General features: G+C 55.1%; 1 protein-coding gene across 1 annotated transcript in view; it reads left to right on the forward strand.

The window, feature by feature from the left end:
* Positions 1 to 12236: 12236 nt before the first annotated feature.
* Positions 12237 to 20288, forward strand: part of LOC133346289 (sucrase-isomaltase, intestinal-like) — a 28484-nt gene continuing 20432 nt past the window's right edge. Inside the window, exons 1-6 of the mRNA XM_061558185.1 lie at positions 12237 to 12675; positions 15007 to 15199; positions 15912 to 16014; positions 17113 to 17261; positions 18800 to 18971; positions 20027 to 20123. Of these exons, the coding sequence (XP_061414169.1) occupies positions 12273 to 12675; positions 15007 to 15199; positions 15912 to 16014; positions 17113 to 17261; positions 18800 to 18971; positions 20027 to 20123 (1117 nt within the window). The 5' untranslated portion in view covers positions 12237 to 12272. The remainder of the gene's footprint in view (positions 12676 to 15006; positions 15200 to 15911; positions 16015 to 17112; positions 17262 to 18799; positions 18972 to 20026; positions 20124 to 20288) is intronic.

The following is a 20288-nucleotide window of genomic DNA, read 5'->3' on the forward strand; positions in this document are numbered from 1 at the left end:
CCCATCCACCACCACCACTACCCCCATCCACCACTACCCCTATCCACCACCATTCCCCCATCTACCACCACCACTTCCCCCATCTACCACCACCAAACCGCTTTTCCTCGCTCTCTCCTCTGTGTACTTTATCGCGATCGATAAATGCCAGCCCCCACCCCACCCCCACCCCACCCACACCCCCATTCAATATTTCACCCGGGTCAATTGGCCACGCCGCAGAGGAGCGCCACCACCACCACCACACAGCACCATCAACCTCCCTCCTCCCGCCGCCACTTAGGCGATGGGCATGACCCCAGGCTTTGTTCGCGCTCTCAAATTAGAGATCGCTAAGCAGCGATTCATTCTGAGCCACAGGATCCCTAACGCCCCCCACCCCCCCCCCCAAAGCCTCCCCCCCTATTCCCCCCCACCCCCCATTCCCCCCCCCCCAAAGCCTCCCTCGCCAGACTCCGATCCTAACGGTGACGAAATGTTGACTACCTCGCCTGGTATGCAGGAGATCGTGGGTTCGATCCCGACACTGACGCCTGCTGTATATTTGGAGTTTGCGTCTCTCTATCTCTCTCCCTGTGATGAGATGTTGACTACCTCGCCTGGTATGCAGGAGATCGTGGATTCGATCCAGGCCCTGACGCCTGCTGTATATTTGGAGTTTGCGTGTCTCTCTCTCTTCCTGTGATGAGATGTTGACTACCTCGCCTGCTATGCAGGAGATCGTGGGTTCGATCCCGACACTGACGCCTGCTGTATGTTTGGAGTTTGCGTGTCTCTCTCTCTCCATCTTCATGTGATGAGATGTTGACTACCTCGCCTGGTATGCAGGAGATCGTGGGTTCGATCCCGACACTGAAGCCTGCTGTATATTTGGAGTTTGCGTGTCTCTCTCTCTCCATCTCCCTGTGATGAGATGTTGACTACCTCGCCTGGTATGCAGGAGATCGTGGGTTCGATCCCGACACTGACGCCTGCTGTATATTTGGAGTTTGCGTGTTTCTCTCTCTCCCTGTGATGAGATGTTGACTACCTCACCTGCTATGCAGGAGATCGTGGATTCGATCCCGATACTGAAGCGACAATCGCCAGAACAAGCGGACTGCGAAACAAACGAACGAACGAAATAAAAGTGCATCAGAGCTCCCTAATACCGGAAGGGAGAGCGTTCCAGACGGCCGCAGAAGCGCATCTGAAAGCGCCATGCGATGATGATGCGGTGACCACCGCTTTCGAGGTGATTGAGGCATCATCTGTGACCAGGGCGAGACTGAGAAACCGCTCGGATAGACGCTGCAGAGCTCCACTCCCAACTCTACATCGCAGATCTACAGCTCCCCATACAGAACAACAACAAACGCCATTCGCCACTCGGTGGCGGTGACGTCACCACGGCGCTCGTGCCAGGCTACGTGCACTTTAAGGAGACGTGAAGTGTCGAACGCCCGCTGGCAGGAGGGTACGGGACAGACCCAGCAGGTGCCACGGGTCGACTGACTGAGATGACCGAGATGACTGGCTGATGCACCACCTGTGCCCCCTACTGTGCCAACTTGCTGTGCTTTAGCCACCCGGCGCTCCGCTCGTTGTTGTGAGCGTCGCTCCTCCACCCTCCGTTGTTGTTGGAGGGCGACTGCCTCCAACTGCCCAGTAGCGTCCTTCACGAGCATCCTCCACAGAGGCCGATCTTGACACAGCTGGTACCAGTCATCGGCAAGTCCACTCAGCTCCACGTCCTCCTGTACCACATCACTCCATCTCTTCTCTAGCCCGTGCCGCGCCCGTTTAGCCCCCTCGATCCGGCCGAACAAAAGCTATTTAGGCATGCGGTGGCTGGGCATGCGGGCTACATGACCCAGCCAACGCAGCCTTGCCTGCCGGAGGAGCTCACCGATGGGATTTTGTCCAGATCTTTAAAGGATTTGTGAGCTCCTCACACAATCCAGCCTGGTTAAACCCAGGATGTATCGTAGGCATGCCAGCCTAAATGTTTCTAACCGGCGAAGATGATCCATTAAGGGGGGTCCACGTTTTGCAAGCGTAGAGAAGAGAGGGAATGACTGTGGCCGAGAAGACCTGAAGCTTCGTGCGGAGCGACAGACCAGGTAGCTTCCACACAGCGTTACGCAACCGATGAAAAGATAATGTCCCTCGACTGATTCGAAGTGAGACCTCTGCTGTTAAACTGGAACCGACTCACATAGACACACACACACTCACACACACGCACACACACACTCACACACACTCACACGCACACACACTCACATAGACACACACACACTCACATAGACTCACACACACTCACATAGACTCACACACACACTCACACACACTCACACTCAAACACACACTCTCACACACACACTCACACACACATGGACACACGCTCACACACACGCATACACACTCACATGGACACACACTCACATAGACACACACACACTCACACACACGCACACACACACTCACACACACTCACACGCACACACACTCACATAGACACACACACACTCACATAGACTCACACACACTCACATAGACTCACACACACACTCACACACACTCACACTCAAACACACACTCTCACACACACACTCACACACACATGGACACACGCTCACACACACGCATACACACTCACATGGACACACACTCACATAGACACACACACTCACATAGACACACACACACTCACACACTCTCCATTTAGCCCCGCCACCAATGGCCAGTGACTGTTATTTGTTTCATGTCATGCAGAGGGCGTCTATGGGGAGAGGGTTTCCCGTGATGAGGAGGGTTAAGGTCGCCGTTATTAATGGAGCCCCTTTGGCGCTGTGCCCAAGAGGAATCGTTCCCTTGCACGGGCAGGGGGGCGGGGCTGGGGCGGGGGGGAGGTGGCCCAGTCTTGGTGAATTCAAAAGTGGACACGGGGTAGTGTGTGTGAGTGCGTGGGTGTGTGGGTGTGAGTGTGTGTGTGAGTGCGTGGGTGTGTGGGTGTGAGTGTGAGTGAGTGTATGTGTGAGTGTGTGGGTGTGTGGGTGTGTGTGTAAGTGAGTGTGTGTGAGTGTGTGAGTGTGTGTGTGAGTGTGTGGGTGTGAGTGTGGGTGTGTGTGTAAGTGTGTGTGAGTGTGTGAGTGTGTGTGTGAGTGCGTGGGTGTGTGGGTGTGAGTGTGAGTGAGTGTGTGTGTGAGTGTGTGGGTGTAAGTGTGGGTGTGTGTGTAAGTGTGTGTGAGTGTGTGAGTGTGTGTGTGAGTGCGTGGGTGTGTGGGTGTGAGTGTGTGTGTGAGTGCGTGGGTGTGTGGGTGTGAGTGTGAGTGAGTGTATGTGTGAGTGTGTGGGTGTGAGTGTGGGTGTGTGTGTAAGTGTGTGTGAGTGTGTGAGTGTGTGTGTGAGTGTGTGGGTGTGAGTGTGGGTGTGTGTGTGTGAGTGCGTGGGTGTGTGGGTGTGAGTGTGAGTGAGTGTATGTGTGAGTGTGTGGGTGTGAGTGTGGGTGTGTGTGTAAGTGTGTGTGAGTGTGTGAGTGTGTGTGTGAGTGCGTGGGTGTGTGGGTGTGAGTGTGTGTGTGAGTGCGTGGGTGTGTGGGTGTGAGTGTGAGTGAGTGTGAGTGTGTGAGTGTGTGTGTGAGTGTGTGGGTGTGGGTGTGTGTGTAAGTGAGTGTGTGTGAGTGTGTGTGTGAGTGTGTGAGTGAGTGTCTGTGTGTATGTCTGTGAGTGTGTGTGTGAGTGTGTGAGTGTGTGTGTAAGTGAGTGTGTGTGGGTGTGAGTGTGTGAGTTGGTAAGTGTGTGTGAGTGTGTGTGAGTGAGTGTGTGTGAGTGTGTGTGAGTGAGTGTGTGTGAGTGAGTGTGTGAGTGAGTGTGTAAGTGAGTGTGGGGAGCGGAAGTGCAGTAGTTAGCGCGCTCAGAGTTCAATTCCCGGTCACGGCCAACACCAGTGACGATTATCTGAACCGGTCCTGGGCCTCCCCTAGAACGACTCAGTCTCAAATGAGTACCTGGTGCGGTGTGTAAGCATCGCCACTGGGGAGACAAAGGCGGGTCGGGCGTGGTGCTGGCCCTCCACCCCCTCGTGTATCGTTGCGGCCTTCACAGGTGCCCCTAACAGCACTTGCCCCTACAGTCTGTCAAGGCTACACGGGGGATCTGTGTCTTTGTGTGGAGATAGAAGCGCGGCTGATGGGACTGAGTAACAGATTGCTCCGCGATGCGGGGCGAGGAATAGAAATGGTTTTTATCCTGCTCAGAAGGCTGCCCGCGCCGTTTGGTTTGGGCACCAATTTATTATTTCGCATTTATATATTTAATATTTTTCTATATATTTATTTATATTTATTTATGGCCGTTTTGTAGTCGTCCTCAGCGTCATCGGTCGGTCAGAATCAATCCACTGCTGGACCGATGCCTCGTGATAACATTAATTATATATTATAGCATCATAGTACATGATGATGATGTGATATATATGACGACAAATGGTCAACTTCTTTCGCTTCGTACGTAGACAGCCGTGCTAACCGCGGCGCTGTCGACCTACACGTTGGAGTTTTTACTTATTTATGAATCCCTTCCGTGACCGACCGACGCGCCAAAGCCAGGAGACTACTTGCTGTGCTGCCTCTCGTGTGGGTTGTCACCTCATTCCCGAGAACATCAACGCGTCTCATGCTCAGCGTGTGTACGTACGTGGAACTTCCTTCGCACCGTACGTCGCCAAGCGTGCTAATCGGAGGTGCGGGAGAAAGAGAGCAAACTGACACACGCAAAGAAGTCCTAAAGAAATGAGTTTGTCAATCTAGACGATGACGATGTAAAAGTGCATCATAGCTCCCAGTGGCTTGCCCATATCGGAAGAAAAGAGCGTTCCAGACGTCCGCAGACGCAGCGCGTCTGACAGCGCCGTGATGCGGTGTTGGTTGGCCAGCCGACAGCCGCTGCCGTGAGGATGACCGCGTGGTGGTGGTGCACGCTGCTTGACGAGCTGAGCCGGGCCATTGTGGTTCATTGTGGCGAGCACTCTGTGCGCAATGAGCGCGACCTTCCCTAGCACAGCAATGTGTCTCACGCTCGGTGGAACGATGGATGGATGATGCATCGATTCATTGATGAATGCTCATTCTTAAGCTCACGGGCTCTTGCTGGGATGAATGCTGTCACAGTGGTGGGTGCAGCGGTTAGCATCACACCAGACTTGCAATCCAGATGCTTGCCGGATCGATTCCATCTCCACCACTGACTCTGTCCATCCAGCGGTGTGGATGGGTTCAACATTCAATCGGCAGAGACCCGTAGACTCGTTACACAGAGAGACCCCCATAGACTCACAACACGGAGAGCCATAGACTCGTCACACAGAGTCCCATAGACTCACAACACGGAGAACCATAGACTCACCACACAGAGACCCATAGACTCAGACAAAGACCCGTAGACTCGTTACACAGATAGACCTCCATAGGCTCACCACACAGAGAGCCATAGACTCGTCACACAGAGACCCATAGACTCAGACAAAGACCCGTAGACTCGTTACACAGAGAGAGACCCATAGCCTCGTCACACAGAGACCCATAGACTCACTACACAGACTCATACTCGTCACACAGACTCGTAGACTCGTCACATAGAGGCCTATAGACTCGTCACACAGAGACCCATAGACTCGTCAGAGACCCATAGACTCGTCACATAGAGGCCCATAGACTCAGACAAAGACCCGTAGACTCGTTACACAGACTCATACTCGTCACACAGAGACCCATAGACTCGTCACATAGAGGCCCATAGACTCAGACAAAGACCCGTAGACTCGTTACACAGACTCATACTAGTCATACAGAGACCCATAGACTCGTCCCATAGAGGCCCATAGACTCACCACACAGAGACCCGTAGACTCGTCACATAGAGGCCCATAGACTCACCACACAGAAACCCAGACTCACAGAGCCATCTCTCCCAAGACATGTTGTCAGCGTGGAAGAGTAGGCCAAATACTCTTTTAAAGAGGCTCTCTCTAGAGCTCCTTCTTAGTTGAGGCGCCTTCCGCCAACAAGAACGCGAGCGAGCAAATTGCAGGGCTGCACCTTTGCCTCTATGCGCCGTTTGTAATGGGTTCCTATGCACCCCTACAGCCACTAGTGGCCGCTATCTATTGGATTATGGGGGGTTGGGGGGGTGGAGGATGGTGCAGAGAGATGGACCGTCACACCTCAAGCGATCATCATCTTTGTGGCTCGTCTCTGCTGCAGGCCGGCGCCATCATCAGAACTCACACCCATGCATCATTTATCGAGCCCGTCTCCCGAGTCACTCGGTTAATTCAATTAAAGATTGCCCTGGTATCACCACCACAGCTGCTCGGATATAATTGTTTCAATCCTCATCCAAGGCATTAAATTAAGATTAGCGGCGGCTGTGCCGGCTCACAGTGGCGGCAGTGTCAGGGCAGTGAGCCACCACCGCCGACCCACGAGGTTTGATTCCAGTCCAATCAGAATCCTCTATTCTCAGGTTTAAACCGTCGAAATGTAAGAGCCAATCAGAATCCTCTATTCTCAGGTTTAAATCGTTGAAATGTAAGAGCCAATCAGAATATTCTATTCGCAGGTTTAAACCGTTGAAAATGTAACAGATAAATTTTGACTTAAAGCTTTCGTGACTGCAGGGATTCATATTCTTTGGGTCTTTCGGTAAAGTCACGTAAATAGGTTCAAAGAAAATAACAAAAAACGAAAACTACAATCGCAACACAAGCGATCGTCTTCAGGAAAATTGAAATGTAACAACCAATCAGAATCCTCTATTCTCATGTTTAAAATTTAACAGCCAATCAGAATCCTCTATTCTAAGGTTTATAATGTAACAGCCAATAATAATCCTCTATTCTCAGGTTTTAAATGTAACAGTCGATCGGAATCCTCTATTCTCAGGTTTTAGATAAACGGTTTTAAATTGAACAGCCAATCGGAATCAACGTCACCGCTTTGTTCGAAGGGACGAGGCTCAGAACCTTCTGGAGAGGCCTTTGGAAAGCCCCTCCCCCCCACCCCAATTATTAATTTAATTCCGGAGCCACCGTACGACCGGCTGCAGACCGCTACATGCCGAATTGTAAGGTCATGAATCAGGGCGGACTTTAAAAAAGTAATCCGCGTGGAAGGGAATCGCTGCTTCACGTGTACAGCATGCTCGGCTGTAGCATGCGCGTCTTTGTATTCGCGAGGGTTGTCCGAGGTTAAATCATAAAATGTAATGGCAAAATCACACAAAGTACACAAATATATATGTACACACACACACGCACGTGGGCATACGTACAAATGTGTCAAAATACAAAGATGCCCCCGTATAGCCTGGACAGGCTGTTGGGGCAAGTGCTGTTAGCGAGTTGCAGCGCGTATAAAGGCCGGCACGATGGCACACGAAGGGGTGGGCGGGCAGCACCACGCCCGGCCGTCTTTGTCTCCCCACACACACGAGACACTACGTGTGCTGTGTTCTACAGTTGTGTCCTTGGTCGAGATTATTCGCAGTATTTGGCTGCTGCTATGAATGTCCACGCGATAAGCCACTCGCCGTTGACTTGTCATTTGTGATTGCCAGGTCGCTTTTGAAAAAGAGCTCCATAGCTCAGTGGGCCTTACCTGATAAAATAAGAAAAAATATCTTCTTGGTTCTTTCGGTAAAGTCACGTAGAAGGGAAGTAATACAATAATACAAATAAAAATATATTATTTTATTATGTTTTATTTTTATTATTTTATTACTCCCCTTCTACGTGACTTTACCAAAAGAACCAAGAAGATGAATCCCTGCAGTCACGAAAGCTTTAACTCGAAAAAGAAAAAATATGTTTTAAGTTTATTGATGCGTATGTTTTAATGATTTTCTTACCTTTCCCATACTTGGCACTCCGATCGTGTTTTTGCATCGTTTCTTGTGGTAACGTTCTGACCCCCTACTGACTCAGTGGGGCCTTGGCAGCTGAAATGAGTCTTGAGTGTGAGCCCTATTGAAGTGGCTCCTATTGTAGTGGATCCTGTTGAAGTGGCTCCTGTTGAAGTGACTCCGATTCAAGTGACTCCTAATCCAGTGGGTCTGCGACGTCATCTTCCAAGGCCGTCTCCTGGACACACGGAGCCAGCGGAGCGTGGCCGATGGGGTTCGGGAAGTCATTCAATTGATCGAGTTGTGAAAAATGAAAACCCTCTACACATCCGTCACGAACACTGTGGCCTTAACAGGAACTACAGTATCTATAATAGTCAACGTTTCACGTAACGGCCTGGTGTGCAGGAGATCGTGGGTTCGATCCCGACCCTGACGCCTGCTGCTGCTGTATATTTGGAGTTTGTGCGTCTCTTTCTCTCTCTCCCCGTGGTCGCGTGCATTTTTTCTCCGGGTCCTCCGGTTTTTCCTTCCACGTTAAGAATCGACATCACCACGCGTTTGGAGTGTAAATTTCCACACGACGATGATGATAAGCCACGTGGTTGAGCTGTCATTTGTGATAGCCATGTTAGCTTCCCGAGAAAAAAGAGCTTTACACAGCTCAGAGGGCCTTACCGAGTAACATTTTTAAAAAACTAGTTTAAAAATGTATGTGCTATGAAGAAGGGCCATGCTAAGGATCTATGTTGTTATTTGTGCTCTTTGCTGTTAATTGTGCTTGTGCATCACTGCCAACGCAGTAGCATCACCAATCAACTAATGTTGTTGCTGTTGTAATATCTAAATGCAGCAGGTTCAAGTTGGCCACCGGCATTTGTGAAAACGCGGCTGGGTATTTCGCAGTCCGGGATGGACTCTGAGCCCGGCGTCACGAGCTGAGGCCGGTGTTTGGCGCCATCTGGTGGCACAAAACAAAACAATTCACTGCAAGGCCGCCTCCGACGGACGGAACTGATCCCCCCCTCCTTGCTTCCCCGTCACTCCCCTCCAGCCATGTCCGTGATCCCCTAAGAGCCGCGCTATCGCCTTGGAGCCACACGTGTAGCTACTACACACGTGTAGCTACTACTACACACGTGTAGCTACTACACACGTGTAGCTACTACACACGTGTAGCTACTACTACACGTGTAGCTACTTGTGCTATTTGTGCTACTTGGACAATTATCCGAGAAGCACACAGATTACAATCCGGCACTGTCCCTGGCCCATCCCTCCCTCCATCCCTAAGTACCCACCCCCAGTAATTCCCCTACCCACTAAACCTCCCTACACATGGCCCCATCCCTATTCACCTGAAGCTGCCCTCATTGTACCGGTCAACATCCACGTAAAGCGCCGTGGATGAAGGGGCTGTATACATCTACAAGATAAGATTCCCATTCGGTGTCACCGCATCGTAAGCTCCATTATATAACACGGAGTCGGAGGCTTTCACGACCAATATCATCCATAATGTGGCTTTGTTGGGTTAGATCGCGAACATGTATAAATGTGTCGTTAAACCCGCCACCACCCGACACAGACAATTAGTAAGGTTTGTCACGTAAACAAAACATTACATATAAAACATACCCACACATACAAACACACATACACACGTACAAACATACACACATACAAATATACACACACGCATACAAACATACACACACGCATACATACATACAAACATACACACACATACATACAAACATACACCCACATACATACAACAACAACCGCCATTCGCCACTAAGTGGCGGTGACGTCACCGCGACGCTTGTGCCAGGCAATGTGCACCTTGATGCCACGTGAAGTGTCGAACGCCCGCTGGCAGAAGGTCACGGGGCAGACCCAGGTGCCACAGGTCGACTGACTGAGATGACCGAGATGACTGGCTGATGCACCACCTGTGCCCCCTACTGTGCCAACTTGCTGTGCTTTAGCCACCCGGCGCTCCGCTCGTTGTTGTGAGCGTCGCTCCTCCGCCCTCCGTTGTTGTTGGAGGGCGACTGCCTCCAACTGCCCAGTAGCGTCCTTCACGAGCCTCCTCCACAGAGGCTGATCTTGACACCGCTGGTACCAGTCATCGGCAAGTCCACTCAGCTCCACGTCCTCCTGTACCACGTCACTCCATCTCTTCTCTAGCCCGTGCCGCGCCCGTTTAGCCCCCTCCATCCGGCCGAACAAAAGCTGTTTAGGCATGCGGTGGCTGGGCATGCGGGCTGCATGACCCAGCCAACGCAGCCTTGCCTGCCGGAGGAGCTCACCGATGGGACTTTGTACAGATCTTTCGAGGATTTGTGAGTTCCTCACACAATCCAGCCTGGTTAAACCCAGGATTGATCGTAGGCAGGCCAGCCTAAATGTTTCTAACTGGCGGAGATGTTCCATTAGGGTGATCCACGTTTCGCAAGCGTAGAGAAGGTAGGGAATGACTGTGGCTGAGAAGACCCGAAGCTTCGTGCGGAGCGACAGACCAGGTAGCTTCCACACAGCGTTACGCAACCGATGAAAATATATTGGCGCTCGACTGAATCGGAGTGAGACCTCTGCTGTTAAACCGGAGCCGGTCATGAGCACACTGCCCAGGTATGGGAAACTCTCCACTCTCTCCACAACTGCCCTATCACCGATTGGGAGTTTTGGGGGTGGAGTGCCCGATGGTACATACAAACATACACACACACGCATACAAATATACACACACAAATATCCCCCGTATAGCCTTAACGGACTGTAGGGGCAAGTGCTGTTATCGAGCACCGCCGAAGGCCGTCACAGCACTCGCGGCGTGCCCGAAGGGAACCGACGCGCAGCTGACGACGGCTCTGAGTTGCGTGTCCTTGCCGCGTCGGGCAAGGGCTGCCAGGATGTTTGCTCGCGGCACACAGGCCCAAGGTCCTGGGAACGGTCAGCAGCTGCCTTGCGCCGCTTGTTGTGAACCACGGCGGCCAGGAGATGTTAACGACCTCGCCTGGTCTACAGAAGGTCGTGGGGTCGATCCCGACCTTCACCCCTGCTGAGGTATATTTGGAGTTTGCGTCTCTCTCATCATCACGGTGGCTATGAGATGTTAACTACCTCGCCTGGTCTACAGGAGGTCGTGGGGTCGATCCCGACCTTGACTCCTGCTGATGTGTATTTGGAGTTTGCGTCTTTGTCATCATCACGGTGGCTATGAGATGTTAACTACCTCGCCTGGTATACAGGAGGCCGTGGGGTCGATTCCCGACCCTGACGCCTGCTGCTGTGTATTTGGAGTTTGCGTGTCTCTCTCTCATCATCATCATCATCACGGTGGCTAGGAGATGTTAACTACCTCGCCTGGTATACAGGAGGCCGTGGGTTCGATCCCGACCCTGACGCCTGCTGCTGTATATTTGGAGTTTGCGTGTCTCTCTCTCTCTCCTGGTGGTCGCGTGGATTTTCTTCTCCCGGTCCTCCGGGTTTTTTTCCCTCCACATCTAGAATCAACATCGCCACGCGTTTGGAGTTATTTGTTGGTATGTTGAACTTCTTTCGCACCGTACGTAGCCGACCCTGCTCATCGGAGGCTCGCGGGGCGGGAGGACAACAACCCCGAGCACAAGATGCAGTGCGAAATAAATGAATTTTCCATCTGGCCATGATCAATCCACTGCTGGATGAAAGCCTCCCCAAGCGGGGGGGCCGGGGGGCGTCAGATCTCTGTGGGACTCGTTCCATTCCTTTGGCTGACATCGGCCATCACCTCTTCGCTGAAGTTAATAAATAAACGAGTCAATGAATAACAACAACTGGCGCGCGTGCCGCGGGGAAAACAAGACGAGCGAGGCACGCACCTCCGATTAGCACGGATGGGTACGTGCGGTGCGAAAGAAGTTCAACATAAAACCACAGAGACCCACAGACACTCAGACCCACAGAGACCTACAGACACTCAGATCCACAGAGACCCACAGACACTCAGACCCACAGAGACCCACAGACACTCAGACCCGCAGAGACCTACAGACACTCAGATCCACAGAGACCCACAGACACTCAGACCCACAAAGACCCACAGACACTCAGACCCACAAAGACCCACAGACACTCAGACCCACAGACACCCACAGACACTCAGACCCACAGAGACCCACAGACACTCAGACCCACAGAGACCCACAGATTATCACGGCTGGCCACGTACGGTGCGAACGAAGCTCCACACCCGCGCGTGCACCCGAGGGCTATCAGTCACACGTCAAGAGTCGACTCCCCGTCTCAGCTGCGACAATTCCCATCCTCGCGCGCGCCGCCACCCACATAAAGCCTCGCGAGAGCCGCCAGCCGCCCAAGTCGCCTGCCACTCACGCAGCCATGCGCCCTCACGCCACACGAGCCACGCTGCTGCTGCCCCTGCTGCTGCTGCAGCTGCAGGGGCAGCGGGGAGCGTGGGCGCAGAGCTGCGACGGCGGCGTCCCCGAGGACCGCCGCGAGGACTGCCACCCGGAGCCGGGCGCCAGCCCCGAGTCGTGCGCCGCGCGCGGCTGCCGCTGGTGCCCGGCGAGCGCCGCCGCGCCGAGCGCCCCGTGGTGCTTCCGCAGCGACTCGGCGGGAGCCGCCGGCTGCGGCGCCGTGTCCGACGCCGCCAAGAGCGACTGCCACCCCGAGGAAGGAGCCGCGGAGGGCTCCTGCCTCGCCCGCGGCTGCTGCTGGGCGGTGGTGGCCGCCCCGGGGGTGCCGTGGTGCTTCCACGCGCCCGGCGACACCTGCGGCAGCGGTGGGTGGGGGCACGCGCGCGAGAGGCGTTTTTAAAAAAAATTGTTGTTGTTATTGGTGGTGGTGGTGATGTTGGTGTTGGTGGTGTTGGTGTTGTTGTTGGTGGTGGTGTTGTTGTTGGTGGTGGTGTTGGTGGTGATGTTGTTGTTGGTGGTGGTGGTGTTATTTGAATTTCCGCCCCCCCCTCTCATTTTTGTTGGGGAGGGGCGAGGCGGGCGGGAGGATGTGGAGAGGGAGTAAATCCGATGAGCTATGAAGCTCTTTTTCTTTTTCTTGTTTTGACCAGATGTCCGGTAAGGGCGCGAGTCAGCAAGTTACCAACAGCAAACAATCCAATTAGGAGTGCGACACAGAGAAAAGGTTTAACAGTCACGAAACACAAACTAAAGACGTGCAACTTGCACAAGAGCATACATTGGTGCAGAGATGTCAACACTAAATGCAAGCGAGGTGGTGGTGGTGGTGGCTACGCTGCACGTGGCAGTCTGTTATCCAGCACTGCAGAGGCAGCAGCAGCAGCAGCGAGGGATTGGTGGATCACGCGCGCACCGCTGATGTTGCGACTCTCGCTGCCCTCGAGGAGGAGCCGCACCCCCCGGCTCTGCCAGGAGAAGGCGGCACAGCAGAGATGTGCACTAAACTCCATCTGTTCCGTCTGTGCGGGATAGAGTGCTTCCCCCTCGCGCGCGTGATTTCCTCCATCACACGTGCATAGGCGCCCACTGATTGGACAGGTTTGAAAGTGGGGAGCGCCTCCCGAGGGACCACGGTCACTCCGTCACGCTGCTGAGCCCCGCAGGAGCAAACCAGCCTCGACTTTGCGTTAGAAAGTAAAGCGAGAGGAAACTTTTAGTTTTGTTATCGGTCAAAGTCTCGATCAGGGCTGGGGAACGTCCGGCCCACGGGCGTGGCCCTGCTAAGGCAACCGCAGGCGAGACTCGAAATTCAATAAATCTCTAGGAGCAAACCTGGAAAAGCAGTTGCGAGTAGCAACATCATCAATACCAGCTAACATCACACGCCTCGCCAAAGAGAAGCAGTTCCAGCCATCGCATTAGGGGCGAGTTAATTAAATGTTTGACCAAATATAACGGGCTAATTTTTAAATTGATAATTTCGTATGGCCCGCGAATGATGTTAGATAAATATCCAAATGGCCCTTGGCAGATAAAAGGTTCCCCACCCTGGTCTCGTTGATGACAATCTGTGGAATCTGAGTCGAGGTTCGTGTGTGGATCTCTACGGAGTCATTCTCCTCGTCTCGGCGACTCGATATTTAAAACCGCCGAGACTTACGACGTCTCTGGCTTGGGCGCACTCGTTAACACGCACAAAGTAGTTCTACAGAAATTAGTCTCCAATTTCGTAGTGTATCGTGGTGTAGTGCAGTGTATAGCGTGGTATGTAGTGTATAGTGTAGTGTTGTAGTGTATAGTGGAGTATAAGTATGTTGAACTTCTTTCGCACCGTACGTAGCCAACCGCGCTAATCGGGGGGGGGGGGGGGGGGCGGGGGAAAGGACAACAAACTCAACACCAAGCAGCTCCATAGAAAAACCCACTCCTCAAATCTCCCATCTCTTTATTTTTAGTTCTTGATTTTATTTCGGGCGGGGAGGGCGGTCAGATCACGTGATTACCGGGGGCCACACCTGCGGTCGTGAATGCCCTCCACCACCCGACGCGGACAACCGCCGCGTGCAGCCGTTGAGCGTCGCGCGAGACGTCGGCCATGGGGAGTGGGCACGTGGCGCCTCGCGCCCAGACGCTGCGCCGAGGATCTTCCGGCGCGAGAAGCCAACACAGAGCCCCGCCCCCACTCCAATCAAAAGTGTCAACTCCAATGACGTCACAAAGGGCGCTCCTGCGCCGGGTGTGATGTCATTTCCTGTCGGAATTGCAGCAACGGCGGTGGGCAACGTTTGCAGAAAGGACGCGGGGCGAGCCCCGGGGAGCAACTTCACGTGACCTTCAAGTGCACCTAGCCTGGCACGAGCGCCGTGGTGACGTCGCCGCCACTTAGTGGCGAATGGTGGTTGTTGTTGTTGTGGGGAGCAGAAGTGCAGTAGTTAGCGCGCTCCAAGTTCGATCCCGCTCACGGCCACCAACACCCGTGACCATTAGGTGAACCGGTCCTGGGCCTCCCCCAGGTCGACTCAGCCTCAAATGAATACCGGGGTGCGATGTGTAAACATCGCCACCGGGGAGACAAAGGCGGTCGGGCGTGGTGTTGGCCACCCACCCCCTCGTGTGCCGATCCGGCCTTCATTGGCAGTGCCCCTCGCTAACGGCCCTTGCCCCTCCGGGGGGGGGGGGTATCTTTGTCTTTGTAGACCAGCTGGTGGAGGACGCGGAGCGCGTGGACTGCCACCCCGAGAAGGGCGCCACGGAGGCCGCGTGCCGCGCCCGCGGCTGCCGCTGGTGCCCGGCGAGCGCCGCCGGCGCCCCGTGGTGCTTCATCCCCAGGGACGGTTCCTACGGCTACGCCATGCGGGGGGCCCCGCAGAAGACGGCCAAGGGCTGGAGGTGCGTGGGGGGCTCACCGACCGACTGACCGACTGACCGACTGACTGACTGACCGACTGACTGACTGACCGACTGACCGACTGACTGACTGACCGACTGACCGACCGACTGGCGACCACCGACCGTCTGGCTGGGCGTTTTAACTTTTGGCGTCGTTACTTTCCGTGTCGGAAAGTTCCCAAAGTTACGGCGCTTGTGGCTGTGTCATCTCAGTAAGCCAACGCATGGCACCTACTGGGCCTGTCCCGTGGCCTCCTGCCAGCGGGCGTTCGACACTTCTCGTGGCCCTTAAAGTGCACCAAGCCTGGCACGAGCGCCGTGGTGACGTCGCCGCCACTTAGTGGCGAATGGCGGTTGTTGTTGTTGTTGGTGGTTAGCGGACTGCGCTACAAACCTGGCGACCCGGGTTCGATCCCCGCTCACGGCCAACATCAGTGACGATTATCTGCACCGGTCCTGGGTCTCCCCAAGGTCGACTCAGTCCCAATTTAGCAGCTGGTGCGATGTGTAAACAACATCGCCCCCGTGGAAGACAAAGGCGACCGGGCGCGGTGCTGGCCACCCACTCACTCGTGTGCCGTGCCGGCCTTCATAGGCGCCGCTGCTGTTCGCGAACAGCACTTGGCCCAACAGTCTGGTGAAGGCTACCCGGGGGATCTTTGTCTTTGTCTCCGGTGTCTTGACCGCCCCCCCCCCCCCCCGGTGCCCCCAGGGTGGACCTGCAGAAGCTGCACAGCAGCAGCCTGTTCGGGGCCGACGTGGAGATCATTGCGCTCGAGGCCGAGTTCCACACGGCGGACCGCCTGCGCATCAAGGTGAGACGCCTCGCAGCGCCAACTCGCCTGTCAGGTGGGGGGCGGGGTGGGTGGAGGTCAGGGGAGGGGGGTGGAGGTGGGGGGCGGGGGGGTGGAGGTGGGGGGAGGGGGGGTAGGTGGAGTGGTGCGACACCGCGAGTGTGAAACTCTAAATTAACGATGGGCGCTCGACTGGGCGAGCGACCTTACGACCTGTGGTTGTCTGTCACGCGTTCTAGCGACGATCGAGCGACGATCGAGCGACGATCGAGCGACGATCGAGCGACGATCGAGCGATGGTCGGCAAAACACAATATCGATATCGTTCGCGACGTTTCGCTGGTGATTGCAACCAGCTTCATCAGGCGGTTTTACAAAGTTCTGGCCAGAATTCTGGCAAATCGCCCGACGAAGCTGATTGTTGTAATCCCCAGCGAAATGTCACAATGCTCAAATCTTTATATTCAGGCGATCTAACTCGACAAGAAAAACTAATCCTTTGTCGTTCTCCGTCGACGTTCAACTGTTGCGTTTGTCCTCTTGCACGGTATCCATGCCGCAGCCCGCCCCCACCCCCTCCCGCGAGTAAAGTACAAACTCCACTATTGTGTTTTTTTATTCTACCAAGTGTGAGGCCCCACTGAGCCAGGCAGCTCTGGCCGTCACAATCGATAGCTCAACGAATTGGCTTCTCTTCATCATCATCACAGCAGCAGCCTAATGACTCTAAACGCGTGGCGATGTTGATTCTAAATGTGGAGGGGAAAAAAACCCGGAGGACCCGGAGATAAAATCCACGCGACCACAGGGAGAGAGTGAGACTCGGAAACTCCAAATATACAGCAGCAGCAGGCGTCAGGGTCGGGATCGACCCCACGACCTCCTGTACACCAGGCGAGGTAGTTAACATCTCCTAGCCACCGCGATAGTGATGATGACCGAGATTGAACTCACGACCTCCTGTGTACCAGGCGAGGTAGTCAACATCTCCACCGGCGGTCAGACGGCGACGCCGTTGAGTTTGAGACCGCGGTGACCTCTCCCTCGACCGCGCGTGGCCGCGTGGCGCCGGGCCGTGACCTTGACCTCGCGTGACCCCCCCCTATGACCTCGCCGCAGGTGTTTGACCCCAGCCAGGCTCGCTTCGAGGTGCCGCTGCAGGTGCCGTCGCCCGACACGGCGGCCGCGGGGCCGCAGTACGAGGTGCGCTTCGAGAGCGCGCCCTTCTTCCACTTCAAGGTGCTGCGCAGGAGCAGCGGGGAGGCCCTGTGAGTCGGTGCGGTGCGTCGTGGTGGGGTGTGGGGTGGGGTGGGGTGGTGGTGGTGGGGTGGTGTGGGGTGGTGTTGTGTGGGGTGGTGTGGTGGTGGGGTGGTGTGGGGTGGTGTTGTGTGGGGTGGTGTGGTGGTGGGGTGGGGTGGCGTGGGGTGGTGTGGGGTGGTGTGGGGTGGTGTGGTGGTGGGGTGGTGTGGTGTGGTGTGGTGTGGGGTGGTGTGGTGGGGTGTGGAGTGGTGTGGGGTGGTGTGAGTCGGTGCGGTGCAGTGTGGGGTGGTGTGGGGTAATGTGATGTGGTGGGGTGTGGGGTGGTGTGGTGTGGTGCGGGTGTGGTGTGGGGTGGTGTGGTGTGGGGTGGTGCGGTGTGATGTGGGTGTGGTGCGGTGTGGTGGGGTGCGGTGTGATGTGGTGCGGTGTGGTGGGGTGTGGTGTGGGGTGGGGTGGGGTGGTGTGGGGTGGTGTGGTGGTGGGGTGGGGTGGTGTGGGGTGGTGTTGTGTGGGGTGGTGTGGTGGTGGGGTGGGGTGGTGTGGGGTGGTGTGGGGTGGTGTGGTGGTGGTGTGGTGTGGGGTGGTGTGGGGTGGTGTGGTGGTGGTGTGGTGTGATGTGGTGCGGTGTGGTGTGGTGCGGTGTGGTTCTGTGTGGTTCTGTGTGGTGCGGTGTGGTGGGGGGTGCTAACACCCGCCGTGGATGGCGAGTGAAGCTGCTGTAGCCGTGGCCGCTGTATTCGGAATGGCCAAACACCCCCCCCCCCCACCTTCATTGTGGATTACATCGGTCGCGAAAAGCCCCGACCACTACTGCGAAGGCGGTGGCGGTGGGTGACGATCTTTGTGTGGTGGTGGTGGTGGTGACGATCTCTGTGTGGTGGTGGTGGTGATGATCTCTGTGTGGTGGTGGTTGTGGTGGTGGTGGTGGTGACGATCTTTGTGTGGTGGTGGTGGTGACGATCTCTGTGTGGTGGTGGTGGTGGTGGTGGTGATGATCTCTGTGTGGTGGTGGTGACGATCTTTGTGTGGTGGCGGTGGTGGTGGTGACGATCTCTGTGTGGTGGTGGTTGTGGTGGTGGTGGTGACGATCTCTGTGTGGTGGTGGTGGTGACGATATCTGTGTGGTGGTGGTTGTGTGGTGGTGGTGACGATCTCTGTGTGGTGTTGGTGGTGGTGACAATCTCTGTGGTGGTGGTGGTGGTGGTGGTGGTGTTGGTGGTGATGGTGGTGTGGTGTACCAGGTGGGACACCTCCCTGGGGGGGCTCACCTTCTGTGTGGTGGTGGTTGTGTGGTGGTGGTGACGATCTCTGTGTGGTGGTGACGATCTCTGTGTGTGGTGGTGGTGGTGTGTGCCAGGTGGGACACCTCCCTGGGGGGCCTCACCTTCTGTGTGGTGGTGGTTGTGTGGTGGTGGTGACGATGTCTGTGTGGTGGTGACGATCTCTGTGTGTGGTGGTGGTGACGATCTCTGTGTGGTGGTGGTGGTGACGATCTCTGTGGTGGTTGTGGTTGTGTGGTGGTGGTGGTGGTGGTGGTGTGTGCCAGGTGGGACACCTCCCTGGGGGGCCTCACCTTCTCGCAGCAGTTCCTGCAGCTCGCCACGCGCCTCGGGGCGGGCTCCTCCGTCTACGGCTTCGGCGAGCACGAGCACCCCGCCTACCGCCACCACGACCACTTCGTCAGCCACGGGATGTACGCACGCGACCAGTCGCCCACGGTGAGGGGGGCCGCGGACGAGTGGGAGGGGGGGGTCGGTGGGGCGCAGGGGGGGCGCGCAGAGGACCGAGGGGTTGCAGGGGGACGCGAGCGCGATCCAGCAGCTCACGGACAACGATCGGCGACGAACACCTCCACCTCTCTCTGTGTCTCTGTGTGTCTCTGTGTGTCTCTGTGTGTCTCTGTGTCTCTTTGTCTCTCTCTGTGTGTCTCTCTCTGTGTCTCTCTGTGTCTCTGTGTGTCTCTCTCTGTGTCTCTGTGTCTCTCTCTGTGTGTCTCTGTGTCTCTGTGTGTCTCTGTGTCTCTGTGTGTCTCTCTGTGTGTCTCTCTGTGTGTGTCTCTCTGTGTATCTCTGTGTGTGTCTCTCTCTGTGTCTCTGTGTCTCTATGTGGCTCTGTGTGTCTCTGTGTGTCTCTCTCTCTCTCTCTCTGTATCTCTGTGTGTCTCTGTGTCTCTCTGTGTGTCTCTCTGTGTCTCTCTCTATGTGTCTGTGTGTCTCTCTGTGTGTCTCTGTGTCTCTGTGTGTCTCTGTCTCTCTGTCTCTCTATGTGTGTCTCTGTGTCTCTCTCTGTGTGTCTCTGTGTGTCTCTGTCTCTCTGTCTCTCTATGTGTGTCTCTGTGTCTCTCTCTGTGTGTCTCTGTGTCTCTCTCTATGTGTCTGTGTGTCTCTATGTGTGTCTCTGTGTCTCTGTGTGTCTTTCTGAGTGGCTCTGTCTCTCTATGTGTGTCTCTGTGTCTCTCTCTGTGTGTCTCTGTGTGTCTCTGTCTCTCTGTCTCTCTATGTGTGTCTCTGTGTCTCTCTCTGTGTGTCTCTGTGTCTCTGTGTGTCTCTGTCTCTCTGTGTCTCTCTATGTGTGTCTCTGTGTCTCTCTATGTGTGTCTCTGTGTCTCTCTCTGTGTGTCTCTGTGTATCTCTGTCTCTCTGTCTCTCTATGTGTGTCTCTGTGTCTCTCTCTGTGTGTCTCTGTGTCTCTGTGTGTCTCTGTCTCTCTGTGTCTCTCTATGTGTGTCTCTGTGTCTCTATGTGTCTCTGTGTCTCTGTGTCTCTGTGTGCAGCCCGCAGGCAACCTGTACGGGGTGCACAACTTCTACCTGGGCGTGGGCTCCGACTTCACGGCCCACGGGGTGCTGCTGCTCAACTCCAACGCGCAGGGTGAGAGGAAGACCAAGAGCCACACGAAGACCGAGAGCCAGGGGCTCTATTCACGGCTGTTCACGACTTGTTTTTACATTTTTTTTCATGTTATCGGTGTGTGTGGCTGCGTTCTCACGTTCCCGCAATTGAACCGCCCCGTATCCGATAAACGCGCGACGTTGA

The sequence above is a fragment of the Lethenteron reissneri genome, chromosome 1, assembly GCF_015708825.2.
Source record: "Lethenteron reissneri isolate LAM-NWPU_2019-01 chromosome 1, ASM1570882v1, whole genome shotgun sequence".
In the NCBI taxonomy this organism is placed as follows: domain Eukaryota; kingdom Metazoa; phylum Chordata; class Hyperoartia; order Petromyzontiformes; family Petromyzontidae; genus Lethenteron; species Lethenteron reissneri.